General features: G+C 39.5%; 1 protein-coding gene across 1 annotated transcript in view; it reads right to left on the bottom strand.

Moving 5' to 3' along the window:
• KIAA1671 (KIAA1671 ortholog) overlaps positions 1-22,749 on the bottom strand; it is a 105,297-nt gene that overhangs the window by 57,412 nt on the left and 25,136 nt on the right. Inside the window, exons 2-5 of the mRNA XM_072147110.1 lie at positions 15,231-16,695; positions 14,202-14,298; positions 3,968-6,760; positions 2,047-2,163 (exon numbers count right to left, since the gene is read on the bottom strand). Of these exons, the coding sequence (XP_072003211.1) occupies positions 2,047-2,163; positions 3,968-6,760; positions 14,202-14,298; positions 15,231-16,651 (4,428 nt within the window). The 5' untranslated portion in view covers positions 16,652-16,695. The remainder of the gene's footprint in view (positions 1-2,046; positions 2,164-3,967; positions 6,761-14,201; positions 14,299-15,230; positions 16,696-22,749) is intronic.

Consider the following 22,749-nt stretch of genomic DNA (forward strand, 5'->3'; position numbering starts at 1 on the left):
CCTGGTTTGGGCATCAAAAACTGCATCAAATACATAAAATAAATCCTGTAATATGGTGAGGAGAATGCTCCATCATCTTAGTTATCTAATCTGCAACACTCATGTAAAAGGTTCAAGAGTAATCAAATACAGATATGACATGTTTCTCTCTATAGTTCTGAATACACACAGATTCTGCTCATGTATTCAGAAACCTGCACTTCTACACAGTACTGTATCATAATAAATAAGCCCCCTGCTGATCATAAGCAAATGACCTAGACCCTGTGTACACCTCATATTGGATTCTGTATGTTATGTGCCTGTTCGTACGAGTTGAAATTGTTACATTGTGTTTTTTGTAATTTGCAATAAAACAAATTCAACATAATAAATAAGCCATTTTGCTACATACACTACATTGTAGTTATTACTGGTTTCAGCCCAGTTCTCATTAAGCATCAGCAGACACTGAACTTTCAAACCTTCAGCCACAACAAGCCTAAAGGCCAGATGGATGTGATCAGCAGTTCCTGTGAGTAGATGACTTCTGATTTATGACCTGGTTTTATAATCACAGTTCAAAGGATGATCTGTGTAATGAGAACAAGCCCTAAAGCCCTGGAGCAAGTACAGTGCAAGTAAGGCAGGGGAGATTAGAGTGAAACTCTCCTCCTCACTCTACTTAAACCGACATTGAACGGATTCTTGCATTTTACCACCTTGCTTCTCAGAACCATGATACTCAGAACATAATACTCAGAACAAAATACTTAGGTTGGGTGTTCGGGTGTGCAACCCATGGTTACAGGCACATACTTTGGCCGGATCCCACGTACTGCACACCTTGCACATGGTGGAAATCCATGCATTATACAGTTATAATGCAAGGACTTCCCATCTGCTGGGCGAACTGAAGAACCACCACTGAAACAGTCGATACAGTGCTGCTGCTGCCATTCAGCCAGCGGCCAGGGGATCCTTGCATCATATCTATGTATCATGGAAGGACTCCTGTCCTGTGCAAGGTACACAGTCTTTGGGTTTGGGCCAATATACGGTAGATTATTTTTTGTTTCATCAAGTAGCTCTGGTATCAGTAATATGGTATTGACGGACTGCATATGTTTGTGTGCACCTAGTATAAGGTGAAGGGAGGTGCAGCACTGGACCGGGGCACCAGATACAGATAAATATATGGTGGTTATTATTACAACACCTCCTGGGGCCCATATGGAAAAAAAGGCTTACACCGACAATCCCTTTAAACAGCTACTCCAGTCTAGTCAATACCTTCTTACTTTACTTTTACAAAGTCCATATTCCCTAATGGGGGTTATGGACAGAGACTGTCTTTAGATGACAACCCCTTTAAGGCAAAAGCCTTAAAGTCTGCATTTACCCAGGCAACATCAACAACATTTCTTTGCACTCATGTTCATGGGACATCCATCTGCAACTATGGACCACAACAGGAAGCAATGTGGAGGGACCGTATCCCGTCATGAAGTCAAACGTTTACTATTATCAGTAAAAGCAAACACTAACATACTCAGTGTTCCAAAGAAAAGTTTCTCACGAGAATCCCATTGTGAGGGGATAATTATTTGGAAAAATAACGACAGACAAGAGTTATTGAAACCATATGTATTTTCTATAAAAATGTCCCAGAAATAAAGGAAATGTGCACTATATTTCAGACAGTTGTTACTGGAACTTTTAGCAAGTACAGTATGTTTTTATAGGATTTGATGGCAACATCATTTTTATTTAAATTATGCTTGTAAAAATAAGACAAAAACACAAGATAACAAAACTCTCAGAAAGCATGCTTGTCGGGAAGTTATGTACACCTTATGTATTAAGGACTGAGTGTTTAGAAAAAAAAGAAATCATGCTTGCCTTCATAATGCCTAAAACACAGTATATTGGATTGCACGTAATAGTATTCAGTTGCAAGAGCTTGAAACAATTGCAGTATTGTATTCTTTTATTCATTTCTACATACTGAAAATACTTTCTGAATCTGCTGCCAAATGATCAGAAAAAAATTCACAAAACACCCACCTTATTTGAGCTCACTGTGTACTCTGTGCGACTTTTTCTTCTGGGCAGATCGGTGGTAAACTCCATCTCTCTTGCACTTCTTGGGTATTGTTTGATTTCTTCTGTTTTGTGAAATTCCTAAAAAAAAACAATAACACTACAACTTAAATATCATATATGCATGCCATATACATAGCCTCACTGGGGGAGATTTAGCATCAAGTTTCTGACGAAAAACTGGTCTAGTTGTCTAAGGAAACCCATCAGAGCTCAGCTTTAATTTTATAAACGGATGTGGGGAAATGAAAGCTGAGCTCTAATTGGTTGCCATGGGCAACTAGCATAGTTCTTCTCTCAGAAACTTATGATAAATCTCTCCCACTGTATCTATCTAGTGAGGTTATGTTTCCATACACAGAGGTCCAGTTAAAGGGGTATTCTCATCTGGGCATTTTAATTTAATTGAATTCATTTTCCATATGTAAATGTTTCTTCAATTGGATGTTATAAAAAAAAAAAATGTTCCCGTGTGAAGATAATTTCTCATAAATGTAGTCATTCTGTCCCTTAGAAAGGAGAAAGCTTCCTCAGATACGACCACCCCACACTCTGGCAGTAGTGGCCAGACATGCGCTATTGAGTCCTGCCTGACCTCCTGGCTTCAGCGATCATTACCACAGGACTGATGTGGGTCATGTAGTAACTCCCAGACATTTCATATACAAAAACCTTTTGCTTCTTTCTGTAATCCCTCCAGCAGAGGTGGACGTATCCGAGGAAGCTATCTCGTTTCTAAGGGACAGCATGCCTACATTTATGAGAAATTATCTTCACACAGGAACATTTTTTTTAATAACATCTAATTGTAGAAATGTTTATATATGACAGATTTATCAAACTGAATGTGACTGCCCAGACAAGAATACCCCTTTAAGAGCCCTAGTCACGGGTTTCATAAAAAAAAACAGAACATAATAGCATAGCAGGTAGCACAAATTTGGTCCAGCAAAATTGCACACTGTCAATGGGGTGCATTGCAAGCCATTGCTATTCATTTTATTACAGATGTGGCTCTCCTGGTATGTTTACTTTTTTTGGTCTTATAATGGACGTGTGAAAGTAGCCTCATAGACATATGCAGTTTTATGCAACGTATAATATTTACCATTTCACATAATGGTAAGGTATACTGAAAAGTGGCCTTCTTGGGAGAGGATCTTCAAAAATAAGACAGCGAGTTTTAATTTATGGTAGGAAATTTGGTCTAGATAAGGGGTAACTTTAAGGTTTTTACAGTATATATCCATAGATGAACATGCACAAAACACTTGTGTCCTGTTTCAACTTTCCTTGCATGAAAAGCAAGGGATAACCCAAATAATTCTTAGAGATCTGGTCCTTTCAGATGTCCTGACATCAGTACCTAACAGCCTTAATATCTCATTGTATGGTAAAAGTCTATACATTTTGCATCCCCATGTAAAACTTTTGACAAAATACCTACAGACTGGTTGCATGAGCGAATTCTTTACCTCTTACTCTTCGATCTAGATTAACTTCAGTTTATTGTGACCAGCTCAGTGGAAGAGTCTTCCAGACTACCCCTTCACTCTCTTTAGACTCAAAAACACACCAAAAAAAAAAAAAAATCAAACTTGCATAATTCTATAGAAATACATCTACAAATTAGGGAATAGTAAAATAATCCAATCAGAACTGCTGTGCGATCCTAAAACTTTCCTCACTATTTCTAAGGCCCCCTTCACACAGATGTATTCAGTCTGGCCATATTTCTATTCTGCTAGGAGTCCCTGTCGGCCCTTGGGAATAAAATCCTGTACTGAACACATAATTATAGTACAAGAATGAAGTCTGACCTAGCATCCTTATTTTTACAAGCAGACCGTTACACCATCATAAGATTAACACACACTTGTTTTACCTTGCTTTCACTATGTGCCCAATCTTGCCGTGTCACTAATCGATGTGTTTTTGGCTCTTGTGGAAGTTCCACTGGACCACTTTGCCTAAAGCGGAGCTGCTCCCTTCTCTTTTCTCTATTTTCCAACATGAGGTTGATTAAATCGCTGGCTTTTGCTGGTTTTTTATCTTCGGAAAGTGTATTTTCATCTGGAATTGATGTCTTACACGAGTTGCTCCGTTTTTCACGCTCTGCCATTTGATTTTCCTTTTCATCATCTCCACTGGTTTTCACTTGTATTTGTTTGCTTTGCATTTGTGAAATTGACATTGTTTCTGTGGTCCTCGACTCAAAAGATGGTGATACTTGAGCTTTATGGTGAAGGGCTTTTACTGAGGGCTCTACAGGGCCTTCAACCTCCCTTCCTTTGTATGGCTCTCTCTCATGACTCCTTTCTACAGAAATATTTAAATGATCTAAATGTGCAGAACTTTTTGACAAGTCTTGCTTAAGATCATCCTTTGTTGAGGTAGTTTCTTTAAGTGAAGTATAACGTGAAGCAAGAGCCTCATACTTATAACCATCTTCATTAGGAAAATGTCTTGAGGGATCTTTCCATTTGCTACTTGAACCTTTTGAGGCACTCTCCCTGAAAGATCTTGACCTTTCCCATTTAGGCAAAATAAGGTCTTCATCTCTGGCCTTGTTTTCTTTATCCTTTCTTTGACTCGCATTATAGTCAGCCATCAGAGAATCAATGTCCACAACTTTAGTCTTGTATGTCCCATCAAGCTGAAGAGGAGATCCTTTAGAGTTTGCCTCTTGTGTGTTCTCTATGAAATGTGATTTCTGTGCTGGTTTTGTTTGACAATCCAGAAATGATGGACCTTTATCATTTACACTTGACTTCTGCTTGTGCTTCTTGAGCAACGCATCAACGTCAATAACGCTGCCTGCTCTTACTGATGACTTCTCTGAAGTTTCCATTATTTTATCTTGCTTAATATTGTATGTACTGAATTGTTTTGAGGCATGTGAGTTATCTATATATTTGTCTGGATTGGTTTCTTCTTTTGTAGTAGAACCTTGGGATGGGTTGGAGTTTTTTGTGTTCTTTTGGACACTATGCCTAAAGTTCATGTTTTCAGATGCTGAATTAGTATTACTACTGATACTCCGATTTTCAGAATCATCATTCCTCTGTTTTTTACCATCCATACCAGTTACAGCAAAATATGTTGCTCTCTTATCTACTGGAGAAGGGTCTTTAGCAGCAGTAATATCCATGTTGTCTTTCTCTCCGTGTGATTGTCTAAACTCATCTGGTTTTTTCCATTTGTTATCACACTCCGGTCTAAACGGGTCAGAAGTCCTATAGGTGTATTCACTCATTTTCTCTATCTCGTGGCTTTTAAGTAGCACAGGACGTTCTTTCAATTCTTCCTTGAAGAGATCAGCTTCTTTGGAAGAACGACGTGTGAATAATTCACTCTTTATTTGTTCAATTTCTGTGTTTAGCAGGAGGTCAGAAAAGTCATTTGATACATCTTTATTGATGTTTTTGGTAGACAATCGTTTTTCGGGATGAAATTGATTAAGTAAAGATTGTCTGTTGGACTCCTTTATTTGGGTTAAACTATTAATTTGATCTCTAGCATTGGAATTTACAATTGTTGTATTTTCCTTCACACTGTTTAAGCCTTTTTCGAAATCTTTTGATATTGAATTGTCAGAACCAATCGATTTGTCAGTTTTCTGACTTAAACGTCGGAAAGATGTTTTCGATTCACCCTTACCTGCTGCACCATCTCTATGATTAGAATATTCAGAAGAATATTTTCCCAATGTATTTTCTGATTTTTCATTTCTGTTATAATATTCATGAGATGTCTCTTTAACAGTAAAGTTTGTCCCATCATTTGAGGTGTCATTTTTACTTAGGAAATGTCTCTCTTTCTTATAAAGACTTTCAGAAGCTGCATTTTCAAATTCCTTTTTCTGCGTTCTAAGGGAATCTTTTCTTTCAAAAGGAAAATCGGTGTCTTTAGAAAAGAATTTGCCTTGAGATGTTTCCTGAGGACTATTCAGAGTGTTTCGCTTTCGATATTCACTTTTACTTCTTTGCAGACTGGTCCATGTGCGTGCATCTCCGTCTTTTCCCATTTCCCGATCCCTGTTGTGAAAAGATCTTCGAGATCGAAGTGTCACAGCTTTATCTTCGGGTGCTATTTCAATAGACTCACTAAGAACTCTTTCCCCTATGGCTTGGACAACTTCATACCTGGGCTCTACTCTCTCATTATTATAATTCTTGCTAAGATTTTGAAATGTTGTTCCTTGAAAAATTTCTGTACTATTATTTTTTTCAGGAAATTTACTGTCTGTTATTTCAAGGTCCTTTTGAACTTGTGAAGTGGATTTTACATTATCACCAGTTAACCATTCTGACCAATTTGACGATTCATTTTTGGCTTGTAGACCTTCAAATTTAACAGAGCTTCTTGGAATCTTACTAGATATAAGATTTTCTGAGTGATACACCTCTGGAGGACTATGCCTTTCCACAGTATGCTCAAACATGGATGCTTTCACAGTTTTTACAGCTTTTTCCACTTGAACTGAATTTTTATCTTTTTCTTCAGATGCATCGGTTTTTGCATCATATAATTTAACTTTGTAACTGTAATCTCTTCTGCTTTTTGAAACACTTGTACGCTCATCAGGTTGTATAGGTTCATCATGTCTTCTGATTGAACTTCTTTGTCTAAATGGTTTTTCCTCCAGTAAAGAACTATTTTGCCAGTTCTTCTTATCCTAATAAACAAAACAACCAAAATTAATATTATGTTCATGTATTGAAAGACAAACATGCAGCAGACAGTCCGACTAATTGACAATGTAAGAATAATTGTTTAATGGCTTTATATAAATTTGGAATTTAAAGCTGTGTTTTAGTATTTGAATCAAATCGTAGATTATCAGGCACAGTACAACCTCTATGTTATAAAGCTATTATTAGATAATTAATGTCTTCAGTATTCTTTGAAAGAATGATTACTCCTCTTTACGTTGGCCACCGAGATGAAATTTTTCTTTCCAAACATCAACCAAAAATATAAAATGAAGCTAAACAACATACTTTAAGCCTACTGTTGATTTTATTTATAGCTGTGCATTCAAAGTTTATACACCATGGCAAGGGGCTGCTATCTGTGTGCCAGCATATAATCATGGTGGATGCTCTGCTTGGCCTGGTGGTGTAGAAATTCCAGAGACTGCACTATAAGGCTACATTCACATGACTTCTTTTGTACCCGATCAGCATATACATAGACATACACAGGCGGTTGGAGGCAAAAAGGATGACCAGTATAAATTGCATCTTTCCATCCTGCTGCCTCCTGCTGGGTGACCACTTAGCAGAGGCCACTTTACTCACGGCGCTCGCCAGTGATGTCACTATCCATATAAGGACAGTGACATCACTGAGGAAAATACCTTGAACTCTGGAAGCAGCCAATCACTGTTTGATGTTCACTCCTCTTCCAGATTTTAGGGTGTTAGAACAAGATGACTTCTCCCACTGTATGTGCATTAAGTGGGATACCTCTTAGCCCTCCGTTGTAAGAGAAGACTATTCCCAAGGCCTAGAATATGTTTAGTATCCAGTAGCGGAACAACTAATGACAAAATTTGTGACTGCCCTCAATCAATTTTTAGAATATGGGTCTTTTGCGTCTTGGCATGTTACAAATGGAGTTACACTCATGAACATTAAATGTGCATAGGCACAATGCACATGCTAAATCTACTACAACTATAGGGAGCCAGACAGGACCCTGGTTATTAATAGGAACACTCCCATCAAAGCCAATTCATTGAATAATGCATGGTGCGGGGCCTGAAGGAAGGAGCATAACTCCATTTCATTGTATTCCTTGAACCTTAAGTCATGCTCCTTCCTTCAGGCCCTGCACAATTCATAATGAATGAATCAGCTTTGACTAGAGTGTTCCTTTAAGATTACTGTGGTCCAACAGCTAGGATCTTTACCAATTACACATTTAACCCTACATAGGAATGAACTTAATCTGTATCTGCTTATATCCCTTCCATATTAACCCCTTCCGGACGCGCGCCGTACCAGGTCCCAGTGCATGGAGAGGGCTCGCGGGTGCTTTCACGTCGATCGCCGCCAGCAATGCCGCGTGGGCGCCGTCATCTTGCCACGGATCCGTTGCCATGACAGCTTCAGGTCTCACGAAGGCCCAAAGCCGTCTCGTTTTAACCCATTCATCAGCACATGTTTTTCGACATTTTCACTGCATTTGGAATTTTTTCCCCGCTTCCCAGTACACGGCATGGAATATTAAATACCGTCACTACGAAGTGCAATTTATTATGCAGAAAATAAGCCATCACAGAGCTCTTTTTGTGGAAAAATAAAAAAAGTTATAGATTTTTGAAGGTGGCGAGTGAAAAATGGAAGTGAAAAAACTAAAAAAGGCCAAGTCGTTAAGGGGTTAACCACTTTCTACACAATTTAGGATGAGGCAGTTTTAAAAATCTTAGATAGGACATTGGTTCTAGTTGTACCAAAGAAAATACATAAGTGAAAGGAGCTACAATCAGCTATAACTCTGCATATAGTCAGACTTCCATGAAGATATCACAGAGTGCACCTGCGACCACTGACCAACGTAGACACAGCTTAGATCCAACAAGTGGAAAACACTGTGGCACTTCCTTATTAAAATCTCCTCATACTTAATTCTTCATCGATAAAAAGCTATGCAGACAGCCTACGCGTTTAGGATATCATTCTTACTCATGGATAACATGTAAATGAAAAGACCAAACTATTTAAAACCATTAGCCCTACCTAGCATACCACATAATTACTTCTAGTTGGCTTTTGTTAACAAAGACATTCTCAATGTATCTTAATCCCCATTGTTTTTATAAACAATCTTGGGAAAAAAGTAGGAAATTGTTTCACTAAACCACGTGAAAGTCAACAATTCAGCATTTATTAATTAACCGCAACCAAAAATATCCTGCAGGCCCTGCAGCTAGAAAATTTCATTCCCGTGACCTCCAAGTGTTCTCTTTTATAAGTTCATACTGGAAATGAGATATACCAAGAGTAAGCCTAGACTGCAACAAAAACCCAATTATTTATCGTTAAATACATTTTACCAAATAAAAGTAGTAAATGGACCATAAAACATATCTGGACCTGAAAGAAATCTATATTTAATATGTTACATTGATATTGCTGTTAATTTAGCACAGCAACAATGTAATATTATTTTACTATACACTGAACAGAAAGGAGCTTGTATTTCTCACTACATAGATCACTATAACCCGGTCACTATTATTGTATCCCCTATCACATGACTGAATCTTAAAGGGGTATTTCCACCAAGACAATATTCTTAAACATACGATACTCAGGATAACGAATTAAAACACATTCTCTGATTCACTGTTATTAACAAAAATACAAAGATATAATTCCAACCCGTCTATCAGAGCTGGTCTACACAGTTTTGAAGATTTTATGAAAATCCCCTCTCTGCACTTCAGCCCTGCCCCCTGCATTTCAAAACAAGCTCACACATACACACTTCTGGCCAACAAGCAGCAGTGTGAGGAGACTAAAATCTACAAGCTACAGGCAAGAGAAGACCTTTGAGCTATAAAACACATAGTCCTCTGCTATAGAGAGTGTCATTGTGTGTTATATGCATCTCATCATCTCACATCTCTGATCTGTCTCTGTCTCTCTTTTCCTATGTGTCAGATACTAGTAGAATGTGCAGAAGCTAAATAAAAGTTTAGAGAAATCTGTACCACATTGTCAGCACACAGCATATCATAGCACAGGGGAATCATGAAGTATCTGCTTTGAGAATGCAGGAATAAAACTGTGTAAAATTGTACAGTAAGGGGATAAAAATTATCTTTTGCGTAAACATCACTAGGGGATTAAAATTTGAGAACTTTCTTTCATGGGAAAACCCATTTAATCGCAATGCACTTCACAAAGAGTTTTAACAAAGAGTGTTAACCCAGCAATCGCCAGCCAGCGGATTGGGTGCCACAATCTTGGCTTTGTTCGCTTCTCCCTGTGACATCATCAGGGAGTGACAATCTGCTGCTATGACAGCCTCAGGTCTTTGTAAGACTCAGGGCTGAATAGCTTCTGATAATCAAGTTTGGAGCGTCTTAGTCCCTCCCCAGATGCTTGGCTGTTCAGTGGTTGAATTGGACTTTTCCCTTAATCAACATGGCTGCGATGGGGACAGAATCACCTATGCGCATGTCTATACCCTTGGCTTTTAAATGTCTAGACTGAGGCTAATATATTCATGGAGCCTCCCAAGCAGGAGTGAAATTGGGGTAATTCACACAGACTGCGTTTTCTATATAGCGTGTAATTTTCTGTATTATATGGCGTTCAAAACGCACTAGGCACTTTGTTATGGTACACACAGACGTAGAACTTTTTTCCGTCTGCTGATACACATAGGGTAGAGTAGCGGTAGCCAAGGAGAGACGCGTGGCTTTCCTCTAGGATCCTGATACAAAAATCACATTGTTTTCAAAATGCAATAATATGTAACACTTTATTTGGTGTATAGTGTGATTAGAATAGATCTGACACTGTGTTTTATATGTCTGTAATATATTTGTATATGATGTCACATTTTGCACATATGCTGGTAATTTTTTCACCGCTGTACATGTCAGCTGATTGTTAACACAGAATGCTTGATAATGCCTTTTTGGAAAAGGTGAAATGGAGTGCTGCTTCATCGCTGATCATTATAGTATATTGTGGGTTCGGTCAGAACCCCTATAAAGACCTGCACCCAACATCTTTGCTTTCACGCTGCTGCTCCATTTCAATTCTTTTTGCCTTGCTTCTGATAATTTGTTACAATGTAGAGTCACATTGTCATACATGATCAGTGAAATCCCCATATATGCCATACTGTAGTATGGAAGAATATGGTAGGATCAATCAGACAACCTAGGGTTAAAGTACCCTAGGGGGGTCTGTAAAATAGTAAAATAAATATATAAATAGATATTTTAAAAAGTTTAAAAATTTTTTAAAACCATACAAATTCAAATCACCTCTCTTTGCCTAAATAAGCATTGAAATTCATAAACATGTTAGGTATCGCCGTGTCCCAAAATGTCCGATCTATCAAAATATAATAAATGGTTATTCTTGACGTTAAACCACGTAACAGAAAACAGCGCCCGAAGTAAAAAAAAAATGCCATTTTATCGGCCACTTTGCAACACAAAAAAAAAATGTAATAAGAAGTGATCAAAAGGCTGTACAGTCCCCAAAATGGTAGCACTGAAAACTTCAATCTCATCTCTCAAATAATTGACACCACCCACACAAGTCTGTACACTGAAATATGAAAAGCTTATTAGCGCCAGAAGATGGCAAAATGAAGAATTTTTTTCCTAGTACAGGGGGTTTACATTTTTGTAAAAGTAAGAAACATTATAAAACCTATATAAATTTAGTATCCCTGTGATCATATTGACCCAAAGAATTAAGGAGATATGGTTTCACAATGAAAGCTGTAAAACCAAGCCCACAAGAAAATGCCGAAAATTCATTTTTTCAGCAATTTCACTACATTTGGATTTTTTTTTCCCCCGCTTCCTAGTACAGGGCATGGGATATTAAATACTGTCAAAATACCGTACAAAAAAGGGCCTGGTCAATGAGGGGTTAAAAGTTAAACAGAGTGTCCCCCAAATTATTTAACCAAAAACTTTGGGTTTACAAGGGACAAAACGTGTATACTACGTGAGGGCACAGTATTTATAGATACAGGGACAAAGTACTTGTGTCTCATTACTTAGACCTCTTATCTAGTATTACACCATTAAAGGAAATCAACCATTATATTTAGTGTGTTTTAAAGCACACACATTTACTTGTTAACAAGATGATACTGGAACATAATCTTATCTTCATTAGTGCAGAAAATGCTTCAGTTTGAAGAAAATCGCTAAGTACAAATGTGTAAATGAGACTTGGTCACTCTTTGCACCCAAGCCGCTCCTCGGCTTATAATGATTCACGCCTCTTGCTGGTGATTATTTGCTCCACCACCCTGATGTAAAGAAGGGAGGAGCAGAGAAGAAGCATCCGGGCAAGAATAGGTGGCTCAGTGAATAGCACTACAGTCGTGCAGCGCTGGGGTCCCGAGTTCAAGTGTTCTCTCTGTGTTTGCGCAAGTTTCCTCTGGTTTTCTCCCACATTCCAAAACATACTGGTAGGTTGAATAGATTGTGAGCCCTATTGGGGACAGGGACGGATTTGGCAAGCTCTGTGCAGCGCTGGGTAATCTGTGTGTGCTATATAAATAACAGAATTATTATTATTAAAGAAGCGCTGAGCATCTTGCATCGCGTTCACAGGAGTGCCAGAGCCTCATTCACATATTTTTAGATAGCGAGTTTCTTCAAATTGAAGCATTTTTAACACTAAAAAAGATGAGATCCGGTTTCAGGATTATCGCAAGTGTGCTTGCTTTAAAACACACCAACTATAATTTTTGATTTCCTTTAGACCATACTATTTAGCATAACATGCGTGTCATTAATGTAGACAATGAAGGGTTGAGTTAAGATTAAGTGGCTAAAGTTGCTTGAGGGAACCTGGCATGTACATTGGGATCTGGCATAACAAAGGAAAGACCATGTCACATGTAGACTTTCCGTATTGTAAATCAAACGGTGCATTTTATTATCAGAAAGATTGCTTTACCTGATGAGAAAGACAAAGACCTATAACAGAGCTTTAAACTCTGGCCCGTTGGAAAATACCAAAAAGTCTACTTGTGATGGCCCACCAGGAATAATACAAATCCCTCAATGCTATGCTGGTGCGTTGGAGCATCAGACAGAACCAGCAAGAGCCCTCCAAGTAACATTTACCAGCAATATCATGCTACCAGTCACAATGGGCCAACCCTCCCAATAAGGGACAATGAAAGGTGGAGAACAAAGGCTTTCTAGAAAATTGGGAAGCTGGATATCTGTTCACAAACATAAAGAACAGACCTGTTCATCTGGTGTGTGGAGCCAACGTAGCTGTAATCTAAGAATATAACATACAACAACAATAGGAAACAAAACACCAGTACAAGTACAAGGACCTGGATATAATGCAAAGGCACCAGAAAATAAAGGAGATCAAAAGAAGTTTGGTTTTATGACATGTTCACATAAGCTTTATGACAAAGGAAGGCTGCTGTATGCGCTACTTCTATTGTTGAACCAGAGATTGCAAAATCAGATCGGCCCTTTAATGAGGGAGAGTTTTTCCATCAGGTTTCATACCTGACACAAGCCATGCTACAATGCTCTCCATGTCTGACAGTACAGTTCTGCTTGAGCAACTATTCTCCTTGAATATGAACAAACACTGCATAGGAGTCTCCTCACTCAGGAACACCTTCACTCAATCCTGAGGATCCACTCAGCACAGGTCCTCCTTTCTGCTACAAGTTACTGCTGTTAGCACACTTCTTTTTAAATACTACAGCAGTTACTCAGGGGGAGGTGAAGTGCTGTGTTCAGTGAAGAGATCTCACACAAGAGAGAGTATCCAGTGCTCCGAGTCCAGCTACAATCCTTCCTACGTTTTCTTCCGAACAACATCTACAGTTAAAACTGATGACGATTAAGTTTAAGTAAGGTGAGAAGGAAAAACTTTTTCACTGTTCATATTTTTTTCTACATCAAGGTTGCCCCACAACATTGTGCAAGATTTTATTTTCTGCCCACTGTGTATTCGAGATTGACACCTCTGATCAAATCCACATAGGTTGTTTCAGACTTAAACCACTGATCAATGCATAGCCCAGATGTTGCACCCTCAGAGTCTGATACTTATGACCTATCGTGAAGATACCAAAAAGTGTCAAAGGAATCAGAAAAACACTTTATATAAAATATATAAATTTGTTTATTTCTGGAGGATTCTGTATAGAATGACAATGTCAGCTGTGATATTCTGTTCATTTAACATTCTTTCAGAATCTGTCAGTATCATGAGGGCCTAGTGGGTTATTTATACATATGTGCCAGGAACTTTCCTAATCCTTCCTAAATGTAGAAAGGTTGTAAATGTAAAAATGCTACTTAAAAAGAACCTTTGAAGTTAACCTCCCGTATATGTTCTATACACGCACACTACAATTAATACCTTCTGAGCAAAGTTATCTTGGGATGAAAAACTACTTCTCCTTCCTTCATTTGGTTTCCCAGACTTCATATCGTATCTTGAAGGTGAATTAAAGAATCTTTTAAAAGACAAAGAACAGAAAGTTAGAAAATGAAAAATGCATGCATAAATGTTTAATAAACTTTAAAGGGGTATATTTATAGCTTATGTCACAAATATAGCTGAGAGGTACAGGTCCCACCTCTGGGACCAGCGGCTATAGTGAGGATGGAGGTTTATTTATCTCCATCTCAGTCACTTTCTTGCATGGAGTGGGGGTAGGTGGTCAGCCATATGCTGACTTGGGGTCCTTACTCAAATTGTCTAATCTGATTATGTTATTACTCTGTAATGTCTTGCTTAATATTATATGCACTCCATGATCTGCATCACGCTGTGGAATAAGATGGCGCTATATTAATAAAGCTTTATTATTGCATTATGAAAGGATCTTAGGTTATCTAAAGACACAAGGGCATCCATACCATATAAATGTTTGCACAAGATGTGATCTATATTACACAGTTGTTAAGCAGTTAATATTTTTATTACGCTCCATTTTTATAACTTAAGTCAATGATTGACAAAACGTTGATCATCTTATTTTCTGTGGAATGGATTGCCCCACCCCTGCACTCACAGGTCAAGAATCACAACCAGATGACTGTATATATAGATCTCTACCATCTTCTCACTAAAACAAGGACACATTATAAAACAGGGAATCGGTCACCATATTTTACCTGCTACGCTATGTAAAACTATTTTTACACATCAGCCCTACCATTGTTTTTATCATGTAGCTGCTCCTTTCATGCCAAAACTATATTAGAATTATAAAAAATAGTTTGGCAGAGCAGCCCAGTGCTCCAGATCCACATCTTGTTGGACACACATGTGACATAACTTAAAGGAAACCTTCTATCACGGATCTACCTACTAAGGTAGCTGTACCATTACAGTACATAGTGACCATGCCCACCAGAAATATTCCAAAAACATAACACTTACTTTTTTGTAAAATCTGTGGTCGCTGTCGGAGATGGTGACGTTTTCCATTCGGTTTCAGACTTGGTTTCTTTATCGGAGACAAAGCCTATAGTTGTTTTCTCAATGTTGGCATTACTTTTGCTTTCTGTGTTTAAAGGTACTTCTGTTTCCTCCGAGGAGCTGGCACTAGCAGTGTAAAACCCAAGCCTCCGTTTCATAATTCCTGGGGCAATTGCACTTTCATCAGATATTTTTCCTTCCCCAGATGAACCATCATATTGCTCAGGGAGAAATGTAGAAGACTGGTTGTTAATGTTTGCTGACAGCTTCATAATACCTTCATTTTCACCAACGTCAGCTATTTGCTGTTGCTTGTTAGAAGGCATTTCCTTGGTTTTGTCTTTATCCATGCGTGCAGAATAAGGATTTCTTGAAGAAATTCCACTTATACCTGTCCTGCTCTCACTGATGAAGCTTTTATCACTTGCATAATCGCCATCTTTGGGGTCTAGAGTAGATGCCTCATCTGTGATGCGGCTGTGAAAAGAACTCCTCTTAAAAGGTCTATTTTCCTTTGTTTCTTCCGATGGATTTTCATTTTTGTCTCCAGTGCCTTTACTTTCAAACAATGAGGTGAGATCTTCAGAAAGAGGTCTTCTGTTCCATTTTTTCGGTTCATCTGCTACTTTTGGGTCACTCACTGGATCATTTGCCTCTAGAAAAACTGCAGATACTGGACGACGTTTTTGCCTTAACTGAGCTCTAACTGTTAAGCTATCAATGTTCTCAGGTTTACTTTTATCCTGATTTTTATCTTCAGCTTCTCTTGATTTATCAGAAGCATCAGACAGGTTTCTTCTTGAGTAGCTTGGATATACTTTTTCCTGTTGAGAAAGTTCAGGTTTCCTTGACATTAATGGAGGCTTAGAAGTGACTTTCTTTTCATCTGTTTGTAGAGTAGGCTTAAATTCGCTTACAATGTTTGTTCCTGGAGGCCAGCTAGGGCTGGTCTTTCTCCTATCTGCTGCTATTGGAGGATACCCTTCTGACTTATCAGTTGTGAATATTCGACGACCTACTCTCTCGCTTTCATTATTTTTGGCACTACCAGATAAAGAGATACTGGTAGTGGCTTGAAATGGCACATCACTGAGTTGCCTTACATCTCCAGAAAAGCTGAAGGGCATTCCTATTCCTATTGACCTTCTGCTTTCTGTAGGTTTGTCCCTGGAGAAAGGCTTTGGCGAGATCATGCTTACTGTTTTCGAAGGATTTCTTATTGACTCCTCAATAATTAGTGAGCTGGATAAACTTGTATCAGTAGATTTATTGCTTGCATCTGAAAGAGGACTACCATATGTCCTGGATGCTTTAGCCTCATTTAAAAAATCAGTCCTCGTGTTCCTGCTTGACAATTCTATGGTTGTAGCCATGGCTGACATCAATTACTTCTCCAGCTACAACATTTCCATTCCAGGGAATGATACTGCAAGACAAAATGGGGAAAAAACATATATTATAATAATAGGTCATTTTTCATATAATTGCTTAAACATCCCCAGTCTTAAAGGAAACCTGCCACTACAAGTGGTAGGTTTCCTTTAATGGAGAATCTTTTTTTATGTCATTGCCAAGATTGACAACACAGTGACATTTTCCAGGTTATAAGCCTCTTCATTGGTCATTAGGCGTAAGTACTATCTGACTGTCACCTCCAAGATATTTGTATTTAAAGGCTTTTTGTCTTAAAGAAAACCTAATATCAAAATCCAGTATGATAAACCTGGGATACTTACTTATAGATCCAGAGAATGTGTCTGTGGTAATCTAATTATATCCTTTCTATATATCCTAAATCAACTTTTAAAATTATGTTATTGATCCTGAAGGGGTATTGGGCGCTTTACCAGGGCCCCTCAGTGTGGAATATTCACAGACCGCAAGAATGAGCCGTCTCCCTCGCTGCCTCTGTCATCTAGCAGCAGCAGGAAAATGCATGGAAAGGGTGACCTCTGGAAACACCCACCCGAGCGCTTTGGGCTCATTAGCATAATTGTACAGATGTATTTTAGAAGGAAGGGGGCCATGGAGGTCATCCTACTGGACCCTACATTCTTAAAGTATAGAGAGACCCTTGTGAGAAGCTACAACGATAGTCTGAATGTGCCCTCCTTCTTACACCTGTATTAGTGGCCTCAAGGGGCCGATACGACTGATAGATGTTGAAGAGCAGGTAGCTCTTAAGTTACTGCTTAAAATGTAATTTGGGATTTTGGTTATAGTTTGGGCACTTGGTCTCTTAAAGGTTCGCCATCACTGGCCTATGTTATGTCGATTTAAAAAAATACCTTTGACAGCATTATGAGTCATTTCAGTACTTTTTAATAGTTTGATTCACATTACCCGGCTCCCTGCCAGCAGTGTGTGGCGAGTCCCAGGGAGGGGGGGAGGGAGTGCAGCCTGTGTCCCCTCATACATTTTTTCCCTCTCCGCCACACCAACCCCCTCCCCTTTCTGGGTAGGGGTAGAGCAGTGCATGAGTTTGGAGGAGAGGGGACTGACACAGGCACACACCGGCTGCAGCTGGGTCTCGCCACATGCTGCTGGCAGGGAGCCAGGTAATGGGAATCAAACTATTACAAAGTACTGAAATGATACAGAATGCTGTCAAAACATTTTTTAGCGTAACTTGGGCTGTCACCAGATAAAAATCGAATTCCTGCTGACAGGTTCCCTTTAAGCAGAGCATAATGGAAACTAAAAACAGAAAGTAAACAAATTGGGGCAGATTTATCAAGCTGTCTGAAAGTCAGAATATTTCTAGTTGCCCAATCACAGCTCAGCTTTCATTTTACCAGTATCAGTGACTTTCAGACTTGATTAATCTGCCCCATTATGTTCCGGTCCACATAGACTTTAATAGATGTTCTGTTATCTTCAATTATGCATGTTAGCACATTCTAAACATGCATTTTAGAGCAGACACACACACACACACACACAGAGCCCATTCAGTTGCCCAAGATAAAGGGGTTAGCCACTTCATTTTTATAAATAATGTATAAGTGCTTGGAAAGGGGGTAGGATATTAGGTAACTAACCACTATACATCTATAAAAAGTTCTGCACCAATTTCTTGAAATGTAAAGTAAAGACCCTGGTCTAGAAATATCTTTTACCTCATCAGCCGAAATGGCTGCAGACAGAGGGTCATGTGATCTCTAACTGTCCATGACCAATCTATCTTCCAGGATCTTATGATTAGTACTTGGGAATACAATATTGAATTCCGGGAAGGGCAATTGGTCATGGACAGTTAGGGTCACATAACACTCCATATCTGGCCATTTTAGGAATAGCAGCCGATGAGGTAAACGACATTTCTGAACCAGTGGCTCCATTTTACATATATTACATAGAAAGAAGGCACACCTCTTTAAGCTGAGCACCAGGGGTCCCCTTTAAGCTGATCACCAGGTATCAACTGGTATAACTAGCAGAACCACTTGTCAGCACTCAATTGCTTAACAGTGTGTCTGGCAAAAACACACAAAAAACATAGTGCTCTCCGTTATCAATTAAGAATCCTCACCACCCACTAAAGGTTTTCTGTAGCAAACAGTCTACAGTAATTCATGCTAAAATACACCAAAAAATTAAGTAATATGAAAAACAGGATGTTTTAACCCTTAAGCTACTGAAACATGCACCTTTTAGTTTATATGTTTATAAATACCATTTCACACTGTCATTTTTAAGGCCATATTGTGTTGCCAGCAAGCTATGTAATTTATACATAATTAACAAGATTATATTATAGTAATATTATATACACTATTATTAAAGTATATTACAGTGTAGGCTAAAGTACAGATGGAAACACTTAAAGCCACACCTTTAGCAACAGTAAAAACCATTATACTGTATATTATCAATGTTCATCCAAAAATCCTTTTGCTCCTTTGCATTCAAAAACACTGCTGGTATTAAAAAGCTACATGTGGAACCTAAAATCCCCCATAAATCAAAACATTTTTACCACATGCCAACATCTTACTTTCCATCTATCATGATAGTAGTAGACATATATGATCTTAAGACGTATTGCCTTGGTCTTCTAAATTGGTCTAAGTGCACTATTTGTAATGGTAATTGATTTTCCTTCCTATTTCTGAGAAATTCAATCACGCTTAGTGTATCTATAATAAAGCTCCCCATGTAAGGGAACAGATATGCCTCGGACATAAATAAAGAGGCGGCCCTGGAGATGAAAGACATGGTGGTAGAAGACATCCAGTGCCGAGAGAGATCAGAGTTAGCACAATGTCACACAGCAGATTATCCCAAACCAGGTCACTATAAAAAGAGGATCAGATTTTGTCCACAGAACCATTTCCATTGATGTAGTAAGTACTACTAGGTAGAAGCATAAAGCTGTAACATCATCTCTTTTATAGAGAGCAATCTATTCGCCTCATCCAAATTTAATGTTAGATAATAGAATGTGTATTCACGGATGCCTTGCGTGAAACTAGCATAGAGGCAAAAGGAAAAAGCAAGACTAAGGTGCCAAGATTTGGAACTATTTATAAACTTGACCCCATTGTGTGTTCTTATAATATGGCCTCGGCTTTTATTTTATGCAAAGGAAAGGGAAATAAAACAACAGCATATGATGCTTTCTATTAGGTTTCAAATGCAACACCGTAAGCCACCGAAGAGGTTGTAATAAAGATAAAAAATTACAGCAGCCATAGAGATAACAACTCTATATCACATGGCAGCGCCGGTTAGGAATCCATTCACACCACAGAATCATTCATTACAGTACAAGTTTATCGCCCCTTTCAAATGGGTGGACGTTTTTTTAAAAAACAAACATCAAAGAATTCGGTGCGCTGCACTCGTCCTTCCTAGTGGTCCCCATTTACTTGGCAGCAGCAGAATGAAGCTTGATGCCCATGAGCAAGTTTGATCCAAGAAACGTATTCGGATTTCCTGAACCAAACCTAAATTCACTGAACTGAAAACATGTGGTGGTAGTGACCGACACGCACATTTCCGTGATGAGATCGGCAAAAGCCCCTCCCCGGTCAAAACACAATACAAGCAAAACACGAGAACGCAACTTTAGTTGTAAATGCATGATTGTTGTAGGTCCAGCTACTAGCCCCCAACAATTACATGCCCCCAGTGTGAATGTGGATGTAGGGGACATGTAGGACCATTGCACCATTCTCTTGAGGCACAGAGCTCAATACTCCATTACACCAATAGAAGTGAATGTGCATTCACATAGAGGATTTAGAGACCCCTCTTTCTCTTAAAAGGTAAGAGTCCTTTTGATTAGACTCACAATATTAGTTCATTTTCCATCTTTCCAGTGAATAGGTGATAAATAGGATTATAATGGGAAAAGTTGACAAAATAGTCTCATACTCTAAAACAGTGGTAGGGAACCTACGGCTCGGGAGCCAGATATGGCTCTTTTGTTGGCTGCACCTGGCTCTCAGATAGATCTTAAAAGATAGTGATGGCTTCTGTGTGCCTCTTAGACTGATCAATGGACACAGGCAGCATGTTACCGCTGCCTATGTCCTTTGTACGACCCAGGCGCCATCGCCTAAACCAAAGAGAAGAGCGATGAGGAGCTGGCTGCAGGGAGCACTGGAAAGTGAATATTCTTTTTTTTTCTGTGACTACTTATCTACTGGGGGGGGGGCATATGCTGCTGCTACCTATCTACTGGGATTATGTGCTGGGTCATCCTATTTACTGGGAGTATGTGCCATGGCTACCGATTTACTGGGGGCATGTGCCGTGGCTACCTATCTACTTGGGGCATGTGCTGTGGCTACCTATCCACTGGGAGTATGTGCTGTGGCTAGCCATCCACTGGGGGTATGTGCTGAGACAACATATCTACTGGGAGGCATGTGGTGGGTGTCAGGATTTCGAGTAGTGAAGCCCCTGGACCACTGAGGATAATGATGTCAGCAGACACATGGGACTGGAATCTAAGTGGCACCCGGTCTTCACCAGAGCCCGCTGCAAAGCAGGATGGTCTTGCTGCGGCGTGGTACCATCAGGTCTTTCCACAGGCGCGACTTGTTCACAGTGGCAACCAAGGTCGAGGTACAGAATCACTAGGCAGTCTTGTTGTCAGGAACAGGCAGGTGGTCAAAGCAGGCATCAATGATGCAAGGTCGGGGACAGAGCAAGGGATCAGTGCTGGCAACGAAGGAGCAGAATCAGGAACAGGTCCGGGGTCAACACTTGGGAAGGAAACACTGTTGAAAGCTTCCTCGTAGGCATGAAGCACTAAGATCCGGTGGTTTTTATAGGAACCCAGGAAGTGGGCAGCGCCAATCGGCAGCACACTCGCCCCTTAAATCTGTGAGTTCAGGCGCAAAGGCTGGTCAGCCAGGACGGGTGCCGGGAAGTGGTGAGTATGGCTCTTAAGGAATAAAATTTTAAAATATGTGGCATTCATGGCTCTCTCAGCCAAAAAGGTTCCTGACCGCTGCTCTAGGATGAGCAGCACAAAAGTCAAAAACATATTCTGTCTACAGACAAAAATATACTTAAAGGGGTTGTCAAAGTTATGAGAAAAAAAAATCTAAAATGTGGCCGGAGGGGGCTGCTTAAAAAAATAAAGATCCGACGCCTTCTGACGCCCCAGTGTCCCGCGCTTCTGTCCCACCGGTCCGGGTGCCATGTAAACAAACATGGCCGTCGGAGCAGCACTGGACTCAGCTTCCAGCCGGACCCAACAACCATCCAGCCCGCATACACAGTGCTGTGAATAGGAACGGGTAGGCGTGGCCGGCCACAAGCTGAGTCCAGCGCTGCTCCGGCGCTCATGTTTACTTACATGGCGCGTGGACCGCATTGACAGCAGCGTGGGACACCCAGAGGGTGTCGGAAGGTAAGGGGCGCCCTCTCCTGGCCACCTTTTGTTTTTTTCATAACTCTTGGACAACCCCTTTAATTTCAGTCAAAATTAAAAAAAATTTGAATTGTGCAAAATAGCAGCTATACAGGCGGCCCCCTACTTAAGCCCTTAAGGACCAGGCCCTTTTTCGTTTTTATTTTTCACTCCCCAATTTCAAAAATCTATAACTTTTTTTATTTTTCCATGTACAGAGCTGTGTGATGTCTTATTTTCTGCGTAACAAATTGCACTTCGTAGTGTTTGTATTAAATATTCCATGCCGTGCACTGGGAAGCGGGAAAAAAAATTCTAAATGCAGTGAAAATGATGAAAAAACACATTTGTCATTTCTTGTGGGCTTGGCCCCAAATGACAGGTCTACCTCATTCATTGGGTCAATACGATCACAGGGATACCAAATTTGTATAGGTTTTATAATGTTTTCATACATTTACAAAAATTAAAACCTCCTGTACAGAAAAAAAAATTCTTCATTTTACAGTGTTCTTGCGCCAATAACTTTTTCATACTTTGGTGTATGGAGCTGTGAGTGGTGTCATTTTTTGCGACTTCTGACGACATTTTCAATGCTTTTATTTTTAGGAC

This window comes from Engystomops pustulosus, chromosome 1 (genome assembly GCF_040894005.1).
Source record: "Engystomops pustulosus chromosome 1, aEngPut4.maternal, whole genome shotgun sequence".
NCBI classification, from domain to species: domain Eukaryota; kingdom Metazoa; phylum Chordata; class Amphibia; order Anura; family Leptodactylidae; genus Engystomops; species Engystomops pustulosus.